This window comes from Lissotriton helveticus, chromosome 3_1 (genome assembly GCF_964261635.1).
Source record: "Lissotriton helveticus chromosome 3_1, aLisHel1.1, whole genome shotgun sequence".
In the NCBI taxonomy this organism is placed as follows: Eukaryota; Metazoa; Chordata; class Amphibia; order Caudata; family Salamandridae; genus Lissotriton; species Lissotriton helveticus.
In genome coordinates this window covers 434,147,987-434,167,942 of record NC_136061.1, presented here as the reverse complement: position 1 = coordinate 434,167,942, position 19,956 = coordinate 434,147,987, and the positions used below count along the sequence as shown (strand labels likewise).

The 19,956-nt window shown below is 46.0% G+C and overlaps 1 protein-coding gene across 3 annotated transcripts in view; it reads right to left on the bottom strand.

Annotated features, from left to right (window-relative positions):
* Nucleotides 1-19,956, bottom strand: part of NRP2 (neuropilin 2) — a 187,092-nt gene that overhangs the window by 123,530 nt on the left and 43,606 nt on the right. For all 3 annotated transcript variants that reach the window (XM_078680291.1, XM_078680292.1, XM_078680294.1), the window contains exon 2: nucleotides 14,655-14,832. In XM_078680291.1, coding sequence (XP_078536417.1) covers nucleotides 14,655-14,832 — 178 coding nt within the window. The remainder of the gene's footprint in view (nucleotides 1-14,654; nucleotides 14,833-19,956) is intronic.

The window sequence follows — 19,956 nt, the reverse complement described above, 5'->3', positions numbered from 1 at the left end:
AGACTAGATTTCAAAATAGGATAGTACCTTAGATTTCGAGATTGGATAGTACAATATCTTTTGAAAGGATTTCTCTGAGTGGTTCTGGTGATGGTGGTACCTTAGACTACCACTAGAGATGGTATAATGACTTTCTATTGGACTGTGTCACAGACTAGCTCTGTGAATGGTTCAGTGCTGTCACTTTGGAGGTGGTGCAGTATTTGAGACTCCGAGATTGTATAGAACAGCATCTTTTGAGATGCTTTAGTTCAGTAGCTCTAGTCGTGGTACCTTGCACTGAAAATGGAGATGGAATAATAACTTTTTATTAAACTTTATACCAGACTAGCATTGGGGATGGTACAGCACATTATATAGCACATCAGCTTTTAAGTTCTGGCCAATGCAGCTTTCCTCCCTCAGTTTCTAAGAAAAGGCCCTGTTTGGCAGTCTTTCTTCGCTGACACCCTCTGCTTTCCTTCTTCTCCCTCTTCCATGTGTCTACATTTGCTGCACTGAGATATGGTGATTAACTGAGGAAATGTCCCATATGTCTCACACTCTAATACTCTCATTGGGCCGCAGTGACACCAAAGGCGGAAAATACATCCTCTCTTTGACGAATCAATTACTCCTTTTGACACTCTATTACTCGTCTTGACATTCCATGGTTTCAGACGAAGGCGGAATGAGGGAGGAAGGCTGCACAGCTGATTCGATGCAAGGCCTGGTGGCGTCCATTCCCTGAGCACTGCATTGGAACCTGCAGGCTATTGACGTATAGAGTGACAGGTATGACAGCTGCACGCGATTCCCGCTCAAACAAGGAATATGAGCGCAATCCTGAGGCATGACCAGAAATCGTTCATCCTCCTCCACCCCAGGGTTCTGCTTCTTCTGCCCATTTCCTCTCTTTCTTTCTTTCTCTCTCTCTCTAGTGCCCGCTTCGCTAGCATTACCTCATAGTATCTGCAGGTGATACTTCCTGCATCCAATGAAGACATTTCCTGCCCCTGAATTTTGAAAAGCCCTTTGGAGTCTTGTTTTTGCCCTCATGTACTCCCTCTTCTCGTTATGCTATGTCTTACGCTCTTTCCATGTCTTTCCTATACTCTCTTGTTTTCATGTTCCTTCGCTGTTTCCTGTTTCCATCCCATTTCTATCTACTTCCCTTTTCAATGGGGAAAATGCAAGTCCCTAAATCCAAAGGCGGGTGGCTGAAATGCCAGATCTGGATTGGGTAGAGTTTATTCTTATGGCATGGAGTTGGCAGCTATAACCACATTGATGGTCTGCAAGGAATGTATAACATTACAAAGTCACAACGTGGTATTTTACGTAGCGTTCATTACAACGCAAGTCGTTACAACGACTTGCGCTGGAGGGCGCTGGACTTAGGAATAGTGTGATTTACTATTCCAACTCCAGCCTATGTAACAGTAGGGAAGGTGTTGGAATAGTAAATCATACTATTCCTTACCTTAGAGCGCCATCCAGCGCGAGTGTAATGCCCGCGATGTACACATATACCGCGGTGTAACGACCGTGTTGTAAAGGTCGTTCTCCGTCTGCGAGTGTGGGGGCAACATACTGAAGCATGTGTTACATAAGTGGCAGCAATGCGCTGTGCAATGCTCATAATATACCATAACATAACATAACATAACATAATGTTCAATTTAGTTGCCTAATGCGCCTTCTCTACATCCCTGCATTCATTTCTTTAAGGGGCACACATCTGAGGTCGACTGCAGCAGCACTTCGGTGATGTAGTGCTAGGTAAAAACTCACATTTGTAGGAGATACCCTACATATTTAACTATTTGTGCGTTTGTATAGCGCTCACATGCTGTTTTTTTGGTGCCACTTCAGCGCACCTGTTGCCGTAATGTATTCATGGCACATTAAATGGGGGTGATAGGGTTCATTCAACCTTCAACTTTTCCTCTTTTTCAGAAGGATGAAATGTTGGAAAATGTTACATATGAAATGAAGGTTCTTTACCACAGAACTGAATTGACCTGTCTAATTGAAGGGTTCTGCATCTTATTTCAGCAGTGCCACCCACACAGCTCCTTGATGGTGGCCTCGGAGCTCTATTTATACTCACAGAGAAAGGCAGGGTTTGAAGCCAGCCCTTGTGGTTTCCCCTGGCTCTGCCTTCTGCTGACACGCAGACACCACATGGTCCCCAGCCTTACTCTTGTAATGCTGCTCAATGCACTGCTTTTCTCTGACACTACTGCCGGGGGTCGTGCTTACACACTATAGGCAGAACCACTTGAGGTTGTGATTGAGGATGTGGTAATTCTTGCTTAAATATGAGTTTGCTGCACTTGCCACATAATGCATTTTCTGCTGCACCAGTAGCAAATTTTAGCCAAAATGTTTTTGGCTCTAATAGATCACAATGTATTAAATAATTAATGTCTCTATCAAAGGCACCTTTCTAAAATCTGCTGTAACTCAATTTAGAGGAGGCACATATATGTGGCATCTCTTTTTAAGGTCCAATGTCTTGGATCGTAAAGTGCTTCATAATGAGACAGATACATTTAAATGATGAAAATACCATACTGTTCTGCAGAGATGTTTTTAATGCAAATAGGTGCCTGATACTTTGCCATTCTTTCCCTCCTGATATAATCAACTGTGTGATATAAATTAGTCTTCTACTGCCGCATAATTCTAGTGCCTCTGGATATAGTCTAATAACATGCAGAAAGCCATTCCAGCACTTCCCAACAGTGGTACTATAGAGACAATGGGACAGTAATAGCACTTCTCAACTGTAATAGTGAGAAAGGGAGAGTACCATGCCACAAGACTGGCACTGGCAGAATACCAGCACTTCTTAACAATGGGACAGCCTCTGTGCCTACTGACAACATGTTTGTTGTGTTTGGTTGAGGCACCACTTCAAATCGCCATTTTATCTTTAGTTTCTATCCTCATTGAAAAGTGCGAACAATGCAATACATGTGGTCACCACCAGTCAAGAACACAAAGGTCTCGCGTCGTCGTCACTGGAGTGCGTGCGTGCGTGGTGCCGTCAGCACGCGTGACGTGGTGATAGTGCCCAGTACTCAGAACATGGGCTGCCAGGCAGACAAACTTCTAGAGCGTGTTTACCACTTGTGTTTTGGCGTCTTTAATGATACGATGCCAAAAGGACATGGAAGTAGTAAACACGTTTTTTAAACCAGCATTGCATGTAAGAAGTGGGATGAATAGTGCGCACATTGAGCTGGCGTAAAGGTGTGTTAAAGATAGCTATTTGGGTGTATGCCGCTATACCAGAGGTCTCTGCGTCACTGCTGGTCATGATGTCACACCCTAGTCGGGCTGACGGAGACTTCCATCCTATGAGGAAGATAACATGAGTACCAGTGGGCCGGGTAAGCTGTTTACACCGCTCTAGACGGACTGTGTCTGAACGTGCTGCACAGAAGGACACTGTATTGCTTTGTGTAATGCGTCAGCAAGCTCTGTTTTTTTAGCCAACGACATCAGAGCGCTGTCTACTACGTGTAACTGAAAACACAAAACTACGATTCCCAGAGTGAAGAGTTTTGTCGACTAAAAAGATAAAATATGCTAAAGGCTCACACAGGACATAAAGCATACTGACAGTAATTTACGCACACCGCAAGCTAAACCAAACTCCCCTTTTAAGTTAGATGTTTTATTACTCGGGTCGAAGGTACACATTATATGGACAAGATGAGAGGGGCGAACTGGCCCAGTACCTGTGACCTGCGTACCACACACATGCACTCTTTAAGCTCAATTAATTTATAAGTGTATTATTAAACCAGTAATTTCCTTATGTAACGTCATGTTGTCTTTGGCACTAGCTGTCACATTTCAGTAGCTTGCGCGCTGACATACTGTGGGTTTTGGGTGTGGGCTTGATATGAAAGTCCGCCGTTAGAGGGCGCCAGAGTTACACCTTCTGACGCTAACAAGAGCCACGCGCTGTGAGTCACATCCAGCAACTCATGGGACTGGAGGGCGCAAATGCTAGAGCCTCGTCTCTTCCCTGTGCACACAAACGTGACAAAAGTGAGCAAACTGCAGCGCCTCGCTAATTATAGAGATGTCTTCAAGGTCGGCGCCTTACATGGCGCTCCTTCCAACCCGCTGAAATGAAAATAGTCAAAGCCTTTATTCCAGTCAACAATGCCCGCCTCTGGCTGCCACGCGCCTAAAACGATCTAGTGACTGCCAGCGCCACGGGATAAACAAGTAATAATACAGTTCCCACAGGTACTACAAGAAACACGCTTTTATTAAGAAGCACAGTAGGGGCTTTTCTGTGAAGGAAACAATTAGAGGCGCCCGGAAGCAAATCTTTAATGTCTCACCCTCCTACCTACCCTCTCTCTTTTCTTACGCCTCTCCATACCCCTCTGCATCTTTCGTCCCTGTCTCAGCTCATATTTTTCCCCCCTCTTCCAATCTCGAAATCCCCATTTTTTCCTCTCATTTCCCTTCTTTTCCTTAAGCTCTCTCTCCTTCCTTTCCCACATTTCTCCCTCTAACTCCCTCTACGTCTGTCCTGTTCTCTCTGTCTTTATGCATATTGTGTGTGGATGTATGTGTGTGTATATATATATATACACACACATCCACCCACACACTTCTATACAGGCCCGGCTTTAGCACAGGTGGCGCTCGGTGTGACAATCATTTTCGACACCCCGCACCCCCAATGACCATCTTCTCGGATTTTCTCACTACCAGCAGGCAAACGCGCCCCTCATCTCTCCAATCATAAGTTATTGCCAAACACAAAACCTCCACAGGTTAGCGCCCACAGCAGCCTCACCAGTTTCGCTGCCCTAAAGCTGGCCCTATATATATATATATATATATATATATATATGTGTGTGTGTGTGTGTGTGTGTGTGTGTGTGTGTGTGTGTGTGTGTGTGTGTGTGTGTGTGTGTGTGTGTGTGTGTGTGTGTGTGTGTGTGTGTGTGTGTGTGTGTGTGTGTGTGTGTGTGTGTGTGTGTGTGTGTGTGTGTGTGTGTGTGTGTGTGTGTGTGTGTGTGTGTGTGTGTGTGTGTGTGTGTGTGTGTGTGTGTGTGTGTGTGTGTGTGTGTGTGTGTGTGTGTGTGTGTACACACATACATTGTGGTGCTAACAACTATTGAAGTTTACATTTCTATATATGGCAGTGAAAAACAATTGGCTCAATAACAAACATTATTTAGAGACTATGTAGAAATAAAGTTACACTCATACATTTACTACTACAGTTAAATGTGTGTAGTGAGATATATCACAATATCCAAGCCTTGTCACTATCGGTATAGTCATTTTCTCTTGTAGAGAGCTTCTTAAATGGAATCGAGGAAGCATTAAGCAGTGGGTTGTGAAGTCACTTAAGCCATACTTTGGTAGTAATACTGAACTTGAAATCGGCACTGTAATTTGACCTCAGCACTGTAATTTGACCTCGGCACTGTTTATACATAAAAGAACCAGAAATGGGGTTGCTCGTCGTAGCTTCCGAGAGAGTAGCCAGTGCTCGCCCAACTTCCCAGAATGTCTGCTCGCTGATTGTGTTTCCTTCCTGTCCTTCCATGGCAGACTTGGGACAGCACAGGACACCTGTCCCTCCCCAAGAGTTATTTTAGGTGTGGGCCTCTCAGCAGTGGCTAATAGTAACAGAGGGATGAGTGTTGGCAGACATGGGCAGTGTAAATCCAATTTCCTTTGTTGTGATTTTTCAAAATTAAGTACTTCCTTCTCAACAAGGCCCGAGTCGCCTTCCTGGACATCAATGGCCAAAAACCGTCTCTTTCACAATTGTGCCAGAGAAGAACAGTGCGGGTAAATGAAACAGCGCAGGCGGGATGTCTTCAAAGTTTAGCTGCGGGGGGCATTCCCAGACCATGTCAGTTGGGCTAGACTTTCAAGGGCATGGTGCGCCTTAGGGCCAGTCGCCAACAAAATGAGCACAAAGGGAGATGCATAGCTCGAGTTCTGGTGGTGGTCTACTAAGACCCTGTAAAGCATGGCGCATTCTGATTCCTAGCTCTTGCCTTTCATTCAAGTCTGGAAAAAACGGACATTTTGTTTTTCATTAACACATGTTTAGTGACTGGGTTGACAACTGATGAACCAGCAGAACTGAGGATTGGAACTGGCTTCCCCGCTCAGGACTATACTGATATTTCATGGTGAACAGTTTATTACTTTTGACATCAGTTGCTTCATGGGAAGTCTTCATAACGATAGAAAGGAGTCTTCACAACTTAGGATGCTAAAGTGCACCCATCACTATGGAAACAAGGAAATCCCCTTCATCTTTCCCAAACCCTCCCTGGACCCCCCTTGGTGTTATATGGGAGGCTTCACTTTGGGGTGTGCTCCATACTCTTTTCACCTGCCATGAACTGTAAGGCAATTGGGGATCACCTGTGCTCTTGGACAGTATAGGTGATCGTACTATCAGAGAAGCGGAACTCAGGTCTTCTTGGTTAAACGCAAACTGAAGTTAAAACTCCCAGGAGCCGTCGTCCATGTTTGATTGCAATGGCTCTTGTCAGAAAGCTAATTTATCAGAAAGCATTTCTTGAAAAAAGTACCACAGAATTTGTCATGTTTTGAATGGTTAAAAAAAAAGTAAGTGGTGAAAAAAGACAAATTTGACATATGATTGATCTGACTTGATTTCCCGTCTTTTTTTATGAGCAAAAGGAATAAGTGGGAACATGCGGCGAACAAGATGGAAACTAGGAGGAAGCAGCAGAAGGAATAGAGGGGAGAACTGAAAAGGACTGGATGTACCGGGAACGGAAGGAGTTGTTCTGCTGACAGAAGGGGAGGCGTTTGGTATTCACGAGGAGGCCCAAAGCAGTGGAGTTTTTCAGACTCAGCCTCCCACAAGACCTGTGCTTGAACTTGCTTCGCATTTAAACTCCTCGTTGTTAAAATAGGCAGCTCACCTCAGAACTTCAACGCCTCTTGAATGGCTCAAGAAGGCCTCTGCGAGAGAATGTCCTGAGGCTTTTTTTTTTTTTACTGTTTTGTGAAATTGCGAATTAGGTATTACTCTTGGCCTAAGTAGCTAAGATAGATTGGTGGTTTAATGTCCCCCCTAATGTGATCTGAGTGCAATTTGCAGTTACAGGATCAAAAACCTGTAAGGCGATTAAGCCGTTCATAATTCTTGATTTAGTAAACAGTGTTGGATATAAAAACACTTTTTTGTACAACACAACCTAGCATTAAACAGATGACGGTAAACACGAGAAGCTTCATCCACATTCGCAACCTCCTCTATTTCCACAGCCTCCATGGCCACCAGGCCTCAACCATACCAGTGGCTTAATATTAGCCCCTGCAGCCCCTGTGTGTGGGGGGGCCCTGAGCTCCAGGCTCCCCCCTCAGAGCAGTACACTGGGTCTGGAACCAAAGTGGTAGGTGGTGGGCTTCCATGTACTTTGCTGGGGTGCCCCCTCAACAGTGGCGTCGCTAGAGCTACTGCCACCTGAAGCGGACGCTAAGTTTGCCGCAGGTAAGAGTGGGCGGTGGCGGCCGAGAGACAACTTGTTCTCGGGGGACAAGTGGATGGTGGTAGTCGACAGACATGACTTGCTCACCTCCACCGCACCCAAAACAGTGCCCCCCCCAGCTACGGCTCTACCCCTCAAGTTTTGTTACACCACTGCACCTTACCCTCTCCAACATCCAGCTCCTCTCTCTCACCTCAACCTGCCGCTGGCATCAGGCTGATAAGGTCCTGCCTGCAGCTGCCATTTCCAACAACATGGCTGAGCCTTTCCCTGCAATTTTCCAACTTCCTGACTGCTATGATTCTGATGTATACAATATCCTTAGCCCTCTGTCCAAAGACTACACATCAACTGGTTAAAATGATCGAAGCCTCGATCTCTTGGCTCATTCAAAGAGATCTTGATTTGTGCACTGCTCTAAAAGCAAAACAGTAGATTTTAAACATAACCTGCCTTTTGTCTGAGAGTGTAAACATATCTCAGTGCCTTAATATCTGTTCCAAAGGTGTCAGACTGGACGCCAACTGGAAGAATATTTGGGCCAAAAGGCAAGTCCTTTTTTGTAAGCCAAGACAGAGGGTGTGGCTATGATTAATGATGATGATATTAAAGTTAGAACGCAGAATTTTTTTTGGGGGGGTAGGGGGATTCTTGAGTTGTTTTCACAAACATCCTGATATGCCCATTGTGGCCTTAAGGAGTGGACACAAGCTTTTCAAAAGTTCCCCTCGTGAAGTCTAAGCGTTGCCCTTTTCTGCCTTCAGGACAGGAGTTTTTAAGCAATGAATGTGAACCGAAGGGGTTTAGAAGACCCACCCCAGTATGAACGGCCACAGTGAGGGGATTCAAAGCTGATTTTCAAAAGCGAAGATGATATGTGGTTAATTTTATGCTATGCCGTCTCACTGCTTGCACATCCCTGAACTACGCTGTTCTCTACATTGTATTACGGTGTGCGTAGTCATCTTCTGTTGTGCCAGAAGGGTCACTGAACTTTGCTGCACGGAGGACCAAACTATGCGGCAAGGCTGAGTAAATTATGTGCCAAAAAAAGGTACATTATGTAGTGTCATGTGGCACACTTTGTGATAGTATTACTTTTTTATTTAGACAGTTTTACACGTTAACACTGTCTGGGCAAAGGTTTTACATCATTAGTACCATTTTCATACCCAAACACAGCAATGAGCAAAAGAGGCAGACTCGCCAACCTTTGTGGAGGGCCTTGCACTGGGCAGTAACACTTTTTGCGGTGATTTTAGTAACCTTTTATCCCTTATAAGTGGAAACATTTTTGGGTTGAAATCTGCAGATTACGCAATAGTGATCGATTATGTAGCAAATGCATAAAATCTATAATTTTGCAAAAAACACCAAGGCCGCCAAATCACATAATTCCAGTGACCCTGATGTAACCTTGCATTTTACTGGTCATGTTGTGCTATGCTTTATTATGCCTTTCTATAGTGCACTACAGGCATGTGTTGGAGACTTAAAGAAGCCACCCCATGTATGATGTCACAATAGGTTTCAAAACACAGACAGGGGTCCTCAAACAAAAGAACACTGTAGAATGCCTACTGCTTGTGTTTGCAAGTGATGTGCGACTGGGGAGAGAAAACTGATTTGTCTCTTCACTGAACTGCCCCTTTATATCATACAAGTACAGGTGTGTGTAGGGCGCTTCCTTAGAGCAGTACTGTGCGAGGGAGCTGCACTTCTTCCTTCCACAGACTGCAGTACTAGGAGTACGGCTGAGGCCTTTAATGTGAGGGTACTGATCATTTCTAAAAAAAGAAGCCCGGATTAGTGGCCAGAAACCCTGCATTTGTGTTTGTACTCCATTTCAAAGGACTTCATTAATTCTTCCTGCTTTAAAGCTTCAACCTAAGGAAGGTAAACATGATTTGAGGTTACACCGCAGACCTTGTGCAGAACCTCTGAACTGAATGTCGTAGGCGGCGGGCCTCTGGGTAAGACTGACATCATCAAATGAGGCAACGTTCCAAGGGCTTTGGGGGTCAGGTGTGTGTGTGCGGCAGCTGGCACCTTCATGTGCCCAGAAGTCTTAAGAATTGTACTAAAGGTGAGATGGGGGCATTGAGGGAGACGCCTTGCATTAGGCACTTTCAGGCTTTTAAGCCAGTGAATTCATCCGCTCAATGAGGCATCACTCGGAGCTTTTACTGGGCAACCGCACTTTCCTCTCAGCTCTCTGCTGCAACATTTTAGTTTTCCCTTCATAACTTTTAGGTACAGCGAGTCCAAGGAGAGCACAGAACAATGTAGGAATCTGAAAGTGGGTTCAATTTAATGCAATTGTCAGCTTTTCAAAAATGTTCAGCAATCACAGACACATTTCAGCCTGTCTGTTGTGACTGACATGTTTAAAATATGAGAGAGATAAAAATGATCCTTTCTGTGTCACAACGCCCCTCTCCTCCCTTTCTCTCATTGCTGATGATCTCACCGTTTGTGCAGCAGACTGAGGACTCAGCAGAATACTTTACTGAGACAAAAAAACACACCTTCCTCCCCAGTCACCATCCTATTGATTAAAGGGACTCTCCCATCCTAAAAGGAGTTGTGTCTTGAAATTACAACGTTGTCATTGAACAACAGTTCCCTTGTGTTTTTATTTCTCGCGGAACATCTAATTGTGCTCATTTCAGCACGCTCCAATGATTTCCTTAACCTCGGCACGGGTCGCCCTTCTTTTCCTGTGTGCAGTGCCGCACTTCCGCTCTGGGAGCCTGACTTCCGCTTGTGTTGCGAGGTGCAGCCTGGGCTGTAGGAGACTCTTTAGGATTGATAACACCATTACAATAAAGAGTTTTGAAAAGTGTGTGTGCTGGGTATGTTGGTGAGGTGGGGGACAGGGGTGTGAGGTAGAAAGTAAGGGGCAGAAAGTGTTCCAAATTGAGTACTTGAGCCTGCATGCAGCTCATTCACTGAGCTCCATTTCCTAACACGAAGGTTGATGCACCCTGAAAAATCTGCTGTGATTAAGTACAAAGCAGTACAAAAGGGGGTGGTGATGGACGGAGCATCTGAACCAATCAAACACTCACATCCAGTCAACAGATCTGGGTCCAACCCATCACCGTTCTTTAGCCCACTCTGCCACCCCAGTTCAGACATGGCCATATGCAAATCAGTCTGACCCTGTGCCTCATGGGAACAGTCCAGCCCGAACTGCCAAGCCATGCCTTCCCTGGACCGGATTCAAGCTTCCTAGGACTGGTTTCTGGCATTACAGCCGTCTTCAGCCAGGCTTGCTTGAATCCGGTGGCAAAGTGAGCAAGGGACTCACGTCTTCACATCTGAGCATACCCTGCCAACTTATGGCGAACAAAGCGGTACAGATCTGTTCACTGGGTGTGAGTGTTTGATTGGTTCAGATGCTCCGTCCATCACCACCCCCTTTTGTACCACTGTGATTAAGTACAAGGCCTTGAGCAGGCGCGCACACTGAACTAGAGTCACTCTCGCACCTCCCCTGGGGGTGGACATGTAAAGCCCTAACATAACCACAGGAGCTAACGAATCAAAAACAGTCAAAGGGCCTTCTCCTGCAAGCTTCCAGAATCCGAACTCTCCTGCCCGAAGCACTAGAACTAAATTCAGACCTGTAATCTTTCCATGGTATGCTTACCATTCGCCTCTTCAGGGTCGACCCAAAGGCCTAGGCTCCCCCTTTACTTTACAGCCTCACCGCTACACCCTCAGCTCCTTCGTCTGTTTACTACTGTGCACCACCGGTGCATGCCACGTGGCTGGTTCTGCTCTATGCAAACATCACTAAGGAATTGAACAAATAATTAGAAGTGAACCCATCAAAAAATATATATTTTGACTTGAATTGACTTTCAACCTCCATAATCACAAGAATCTCGAGATTTCCGAGCAGAGAGGGTGTAAGAGGGCACAGGCAGCCTCTACCCAATGCACTGAGGGGAGAAGGGGGACCAACTGAAGAGCTTACAGGGCCATGGAGTGGATGATGTCACTGTAGGTTGCACAACCCACCCAGACATCATCAAACGAAGGCCGATCCTGGAAGCATTACTGCTGTGACTGTTTTTATGTAAGTTTGGGTAAGTGGATAACTAGTTCTCTTGGCTCTGGCTGGCCGCTTTAAACATACACAACCTTGATTTGCATCTGTCAATTTCCTATTCCTATGTCTTTAAAAAGACCCTTTGTGTTTTTTGTATTGTCATTAATGTTTACTATATAGGCGACAGCGTGCATTGACCACTTAATGCACTTCAGGCGTAAAAAGAAAAGCAACTTTTTAAATCATCCTGACTTTTCAGATAGTACATGGTTTTCTTTCTTGTTTTGTTTTGTTCGCTGCATCGCCAGACAATCTGCAGCCAATTATCTTTTCCATTCAGGAGAGAAAACAGCAACGTCTGAGTTTTGGGGGCTGATTTTATCTGGAAACTATTAAGCAGGCAAGAATGGTCTGGGCACTCTGCAGGCACACGGGCAAAGTGCTGAGAGTGAAAACTCATTCAGGCTGGGGAAACAGGGGCCGGGCTAAGTATAGGTTGCTAAGGCGAGCCCATTCTATTTTCTGTGGTTAAAGTGCCTGTGGCATACATCACGTGATGAGAGTGATGCCCCAGTCAGAATGTGGGATCCAAGCACTGGAAGTCTAGGTCTACAGTATGTAGACCTTGGAGTCTCAGAGACCCCTCTGAGAGAGTCCACTGCGTAAAGGGAGCCTCTCGCAATAGAGATAGGAAAGGGATACCACTTCCCCTGGGATCACAGCTTACTGGACTTTGGACGTTGCCTTGACTCGTCTACCGGTTTGTGTCCCTGTCACCCTTCCCCTCTTTTCCCCATGCTGTGACTCTCACCCTCCCCTCCCCTCCCCTCCCCTCCTCTTTCCCACCTTCATTATCTGCCTATTTCCCCTACTCCAACCCCCCCTGAATCTCTCACCTTGCCTTCTTTTCCCCTTACGTATTTGTGCTTATTGTTTATCTCAACCGTATAAGTAACTATGTTGCCACGCTCTAAGAACTGTGTAACCTTTGTAACGATGTAACCTGTAACTATGATCTGATGCTCATGTAAAGCGCTCTGATACCTCCGGGTCTAGCCAGCGCTATATAAAACTTTCAAAATAAAATAAAAATAAACAGCTTGCGTTGTCAAACCTTGAACTGCTTTATGAGCTTAAAGTTCATGTTGCTAAAACTCTCACTGCCCTCTGTGGCCAAAGTGCATTTTGAACACTCTTATGCCACCTTCGATAGATTATGCACATGTTTTCAAAGCAAGTACCACCCTGTCTGATATAAGAGCATAATGTCAAAGCTTACATTTATTTTTGTTGATAAAGTGCTCGTGTACCACCCTTTCTGATATAACAGCATATTGTCAAAGATTAAGCTCCTTTTTGTTGATAAAGTGCATGTTTACCACCCGGTGTGATATAAGCACATATTGTCAGAGCTTAAGCTTCTTTTTGTAGGTAAAGTACATACTGCCCAAATTCTTATTGCCCTCTAAAGATAAAGTTCATTATGTCATTGCTTGCGCTGCTTTGTGGGAACAGGGTACATGTTTTATTGTAGCGCGCTGAAACTGGCATATTCAAAGAGCATTCTGTCACGTGTGTACTATTTTCCAAGTATCTTGTGATGTTACCAAAGTTTGCACTATTTTCTGTAGATAAGTGCAGTTTGTCAACACTCAAAGTGCATTTAGTGGATTAAAGTGCATATTGTCAATAAATAAAACAAAAGACACGCAGTCAAAGTGGGAAAGTCGCTCACAGAACAGCTAGCACTTCTGTTTCATCCGCCTTTTCCATGGACACATAACTATTAGTATAATGCATTCCTCATCCCTCTAGCACACTTTGTCAGCACATTGGCCTTTTTCCGCAAACAGTGCCAGGGTTTGCAATTTGACATAGGTGTAGACAAAATGTGCCTCAGCAACATGTCAGATTTCTGTAGCCTGACGTGTACGTCAATGTAACTTGGAGGCAACACAATTTCCATTATACATTCCCATGGGAAATCTTGTGCAAAACAGGGAAGTGTGAACATTCGGTGAAGATCTACTGGGGATGCAGTTGCTCGAACAACTATTGCTTTCCTTCTGGTGATTAGTGCCTTGCAAAGGGAAACACGCTGCATGGAAATTATCTTTATCCAGCCCAAAAGGTGCAGCCCATTGCAAAGTATATGGTAAATGCAGTTAAACTAGGGTTACAATGGAAACCGCCACAGACAAACTGGCACCACCATACCAGCACCTTTAAATAAAAAATAGGCAAAGCAAAACACTTGAGCACCACTTGAAATGCGTGTGGATGGCCCTTTATATTTGTTCAAATAACACAAAACACATTGGGTGCCAAAGCGAAGATATGCCGTAATCAGCGTTTTGGGGGCGACCACCAAACTTCTTAATCTGGAAGCGTGTTCAACAGCAAAATAACAACTGCAATCACAGGCAGTGTCCAACACTGCAGACACAAGTCCTGGCACATTTATAAAGCGTATGCCGCAAACTGATTAGGGTTTTGCCGGCATGGTAGAATGAGAGGTTATCTCATTAACGCTATTCTAAGGTACTCACATTTTAAAGATTGGGAGGTGGAAGGCTGTGTCGATCCATATGGATTTGCACGTGCGCCTTGCATGTTACATACAGATCGCAGCAGCAGGCACAAAGAGGCACCAAGCTGTCAAACCACCTCGTTGATAGGGAAAAATCCACAACAGCAATGAAGTCTAGCATTAACACCGTGGCCTGCCTCGCTTGCTCTCCGTCTCACCATCCGCGGCCTAATGCTCTATGAGTCAACTACTCAAATTGGGTGCAAATGATCAATACATAATCAATATCCCCCTAGTGCCAGAATTTTGAAAGTGCGCTCTCAAGCACATGGTAGCCACTTGAGACCTTGCTGGCCGGTGACGCGAGCCTTCTGTTTACTCTTAACTATAATGGCGTAATGAGGTAGGCTTTGGAGAGCAAGTCCTCAGTGTCAGGTTTCCTGCGCTATTGATCGCTGCTTTACGAGATTATTGCAGGATGAGATTATTCGCAGACAGCGGGAATGCTGGATGTAGTAGTGGAGGGGTGGAGGCGAGAGACAGCGGATCTTACTTGCAGTCGTGCTTTTCGATTTCAAAGTGAGGGTTGAAGTTGAGGACAATCTTCTGGTTGGGTTCAGGCGCCATGATGATCCACTCGCAGGTCTGGTGGGAGGGGTAGTCGTGAGGATACCCCGGAGAGGTGATGTACCCAGCATCTTTGGCATTCAAGCGCTCTCCGCACGATGCAGCTGAAAATGAAGAAAAAAGGCTTTAGAAGACAAATCTAGTTTTCTTGAATACATTGGTTTGACATTTGCAAATCATTTGCTCACATTTAAAAAATCGTTACAATCTTGATGGAGTTTATCAATGTGAATATCAGACTTATTTTCTAGTGAGATCCAATAGACAATCTTTACACTTAAGTGTGTTATAGTGCAAATTAGACACTATAAATATATAGAGTATATATATATATATATATATATATATATATATATATATATATATATATAGTGTCTAATTTGCACTATAACACACTAAAGTGTAAAGATTGTCTAATTTGCACTATAAAAAAATTATTGTAAAGACTATTGGATTTCACTGGGAAATAAGTCTGATCTTTACAATGATAAACACCTTTAAGATGTGTGAGTATAAATATAAATATATATATATATATATATATATATATATGTATATATTTATATATATATATACACACACACACACACACACACACACACGCACACGCACACGCACACACACACAAACAAACACAAAAGACAAACAGCATTAGAGCCTGTGTGGTTATGCTTTGTTTTTCCACTGCACCAAGATTGTTTTCAATGAATGTTGTAGTTAGAATTGAAAATGTAAGCCAGACTTATTGGCTTTTCCACGGCTTGTTTAGGTCTGTCGTGAAGTCTAGACTTTTCTGCTTTCTAATCGTTTCTAAATGACCAAATAATTGGAAGACTAAAGGCGGAGCCTTATAACCCAACGGAAGGACCAAGGCTAATTCCTAATGGCACGCAGGCCCCTGTCCCAGCCCACACTGAGCCCGGGCCCATGGGGCCTACAGAATGCTTAGCTTTTATGTGGGATTCCCAGGTAAAAACACACACATGTGAGAGGGTGTCTGCCTGAGTGAGAAGACACTCCAGTCTACAGAGTTACTGAAAAACGTCTCCAAAACTCAGTGCCTCGGCAGGGCCGGGGCGGAGTCAGGCCGACTGGAAAACAAAATCAGCCTTGGCACAAATATTGAAATCAGCCTCAGGCGGCCGGATGCGAGGACGAGAACTGGGCCTTTGGGGTGTTGGTGGGTCACAGCAGACCACACTGCTCTGAAAGAGGTGTGGCGCAGCGGCCAGGTTGCCTGACTCCGGGCCAACGAGTTCCCGTTCGATCCCCGGCTCTGGCGGCAGGTTAGCCCAGCACCATGTGACTCTGGGCAATAGCTTACTTAATCTTCCTGACGGCCCCCAGTGCTGGGACACCTCTCCACAGATAGTTGTGCCCTTTACAAATTCTGGCTAGGGATATATATATATGTAGATATAGATACAGTGAAGCCTCCCTCTGAAACACTCCCAACCACCTGGGCCAACCTTTGAAAAAGTTTGCAGCAGGCGAACGAAACGCGTCAGGACATAAGAGCTGCCCAAGTGTACCAAAACATGCCACGAGCAAGGTGTTGGATGTGCGACTCACCCCTTCTTTTCCCCCCCAGGAGAAGAAAATGTTTGCATAATTGGCGGAGGGTCCATCCGCCGAGTCACGCACTACCTGTAAAGAGCGCCTACTATCACCCGACTTTGGACCACCATTTGTGCCTCGGAAACGAACTTAAGGGTGAATGGCAGCCACCAAGCACCGGAGCTTGGAAAGGGTCCCAACAGCCCCCAAACACGGGCTGTTACTGGAACAACACCGCGGAAAATCCTCTGGTCTCCTGGCAACAGAACTCACACGGCAACCACAAATCGGGACTCAGCGGGACTTCAACTACCAGCATGCCGGTCTATCACCACCAATGGTGTCCACCAGAGGGCCGACAACGTGACATAAAAACAGTGAAGCCTCCCTCTGAAACACTCCCAACCACCTGGGCCAACCTTTGAAAAAGTTTGCAGCAGGCGAACGAAACGCGTCAGGACATAAGAGCTGCCCAAGTGTACCAAAACATGCCACGAGCAAGGTGTTGGATGTGCGACTCACCCCTTCTTTTCCCCCCCAGGAGAAGAAAATGTTTGCATAATTGGCGGAGGGTCCATCCGCCGAGTCACGCACTACCTGTAAAGAGCGCCTACTATCACCCGACTTTGGACCACCATTTGGGCCTCGGAAACGAACTTAAGGGTGAATGGCAGCCACCAAGCACCGGAGCTTGGAAAGGGTCCCAACAGCCCCCAAACACGGGCTGTTACTGGAACAACACCGCGGAAAATCCTCTAGTCTCCTGGCAACAGAACTCACACGGCAACCACAAATCGGGACTCAGCGGGACTTCAACTACCAGCATGCCGGTCTATCACCACCAATGGTGTCCACCAGAGGGCCGACAACGTGACATAAAAACAGTGAAGCCTCCCTCTGAAACACTCCCAACCACCTGGGCCAACCTTTGAAAAAGTTTGCAGCAGGCGAACGAAACGCGTCAGGACATAAGAGCTGCCCAAGTGTACCAAAACATGCCACGAGCAAGGTGTTGGATGTGCGACTCACCCCTTCTTTTCCCCCCCAGGAGAAGAAAATGTTTGTATATATATATATATATATATATATATATATATATCCCTAGCCATCAGCCAGCCGAGAAAATGCCAACGTGGCAGAGTGACCAGTCAGGCCTAGCTAGGCTATTAGGGTAATAGTTTCATTTTGCCAAAAGAACACCCACCTCTGCCTGTGTTTCAAAAGCTCCTAGACTCCTGTGCTCTCCCTTCCTCTGCATCCCTTCCACAAATATTTCACCGTCTTCTCACAGCTCTCTATGCCTGCCTGTCATGGCTGACAATGGCGGTTTTGTGGTGGGCCCTCAAGTGGCCTGCTAACCACTACCGCCTGGGCAGCAGACTGCTCCAGGCACTGGTTTATAACAGGCCCCAGAGGGGGATCTCCGTTCAATAAACATTTCTGGCCATAAATGCTCCAGATATGATTTATTGCGATGTTACAAGAGGAAGCATTGTACAGAACCTCCAGGCAGGCACTTACTGTTTCTTGCTTTACACTCACACTTCGCTCTTTGCCATTCCTCCTTTCCCCCTCTGCATCCCAGCCTTTCCACTCTCTCAAAACCTGTTATAGATCTGATGCTGGCACTCACTGTGTCTCATGCCAGCTTGAGCAGGGATGGCTCAGAAATTCGAGTTTACATAGCGCCGAATGGCCCTAAGTCATGTGTGGCGCTTTTTGCCTGTCTTGTCTTTTCGCAAACATCACTTCGCATTCTGGGACATCAGAATGCAAGAAAATAAGAAGTGTTAGAATGCAAAGCACAGGCGGCTCATATGCCGGGACTGAGGAGGCGTCACACATGGCACTCCCGATGTGGCAAAACTGCACCCAGACGTCCCCATACCATGTGGCTAACTGATAACTGAGTGGCTAACACCACTGCAAGAGAGATACTTTAGAATGAGACATTACAGAAAAATGTGTTGCTTCCAATGTCACTTCTGCATGTGTTTCTTACTCTTCGCCGTTTCCAACACGCATAGGATGGTACGGAATTACCACATTTCTGAAATTCTGATCCGCCAGTGACTCCTGTTGTTGGCCAAATTTGATGTACAGTGCAAGAGCAAAGCTAGGGATGGAGACTGAGTGAAATTGTGCAGCATCACAGCTGGTCGAGAAATGAACACTGTAGAAAGATGGTTGCGGTGGGCGATGTCTGTGCAGCGGCGGCTCCTACGCAATGGCAGAGGAGCGTCGCCCCACTGGCTCAGAGCCAGCAGCTGAAAAATAAAACAATAGTATGATATAATTTCATTTTTCAGCTGCTGGCTCTGAGCCACCGTGTGCACGGAGGGGCGGGGCCGGGCGATGGGAGGGGGGAGGAAGAGTGCTCTGCGCACTTGTAAGTGCGCATGTCAGTTTGGACGGCCGTCTTAAGCTGGCCAAACTGGCATGCACACTTTGCTTTCTCCAACCTATCTGTATTGTACAGCAGGGTTGGAGAAACAGCACAGACTCCCTGTGCCTGAGCGAGCATCTTTTAAGCCCGCTTAGGCCTAGCCCCACGCTGCTTTCATGCTTGAGAGCAGTGCGGGGATTGGATGCAGAGTCTGTGATGCTGCCCCAGGTACTGCTGGGAGCAGCAGAGAAGCAGCGAGAGGCACGCGTCATCAAGAGGTACGTTTTTAGTTGTTATTTATTAATCCCCTGCACGCTCCCCGCGCTCACTCCACCGCCTCTCCCTCCACTTTTAAATATTATCGGTCGCTACTGTGTCTGTGTGTACACCGTCTCCAAAAGCATGCTGCATGTGTATACTGTCTCATTGTATCCATCAAATCAGACTATTGGAACTATACAAAATGGCCGCACGAGACAGGGTCATAATGTGAATGAAAGTGAGCCCACAAGGACTCTGATTCACATAAATGCACCAGGTAGCTGAAGTGAATGCACCCCGAGACACCCTCATTTTGCGCCTGTGTTTCCACACTTGGCTGCTGGAAGGTCTGCTATTTGCTGCTTGGGGGACTGAGGAATTGGAAACAGAATACATTAAACGGGATTTTTAGGCTTGCACTTCCTCCCAGACCCCTACAAGCCGGGCTAGTGAGGACAATGCCAGGGGCGCAAAGGGCAAGCAGGGGATAGAAGCTGGTCACACTGGGCACCCCTGGACAACGTCCATGTAGACCCCTGTTGTCGCTGTCCACGACATTGAACCTCACCCCTGCATTTCTTCCTCTGCATTAGCCGCAACTAAGCACGTTGGCGGGAGTCCCATGAGCCTCCCCTCACGAGGGATGCTCAGGGAGCGGTCCCAAAGGCACGTGCAATACCGAGTACGTTAGTTGTGCACAAATAATGTAATGCAACATGTCTCCTGGCCATGCGAGCACCGAATGCTGAGCAGCGGGGAACTTCTTACAGCTGGTTCTTTAATTCTCCACGCTGCGGCGAGGTCGCCTGGCGGCCATGTTTGAAAATCCTAAAGAAGAATGATTATTTCAGCAGTTTATAGGGTGAGAACGTCTGCTGGTGCACGCAGTGCAGAAAACCTACGTAAACATGCAATGTATGGGAACACACAATGCATGTAAATGAGTACAGACTAACATGTCTGCACACATCCATGCATATACACAGACACATGTACTGAAACATGGGAAGACACTTTAAAATAT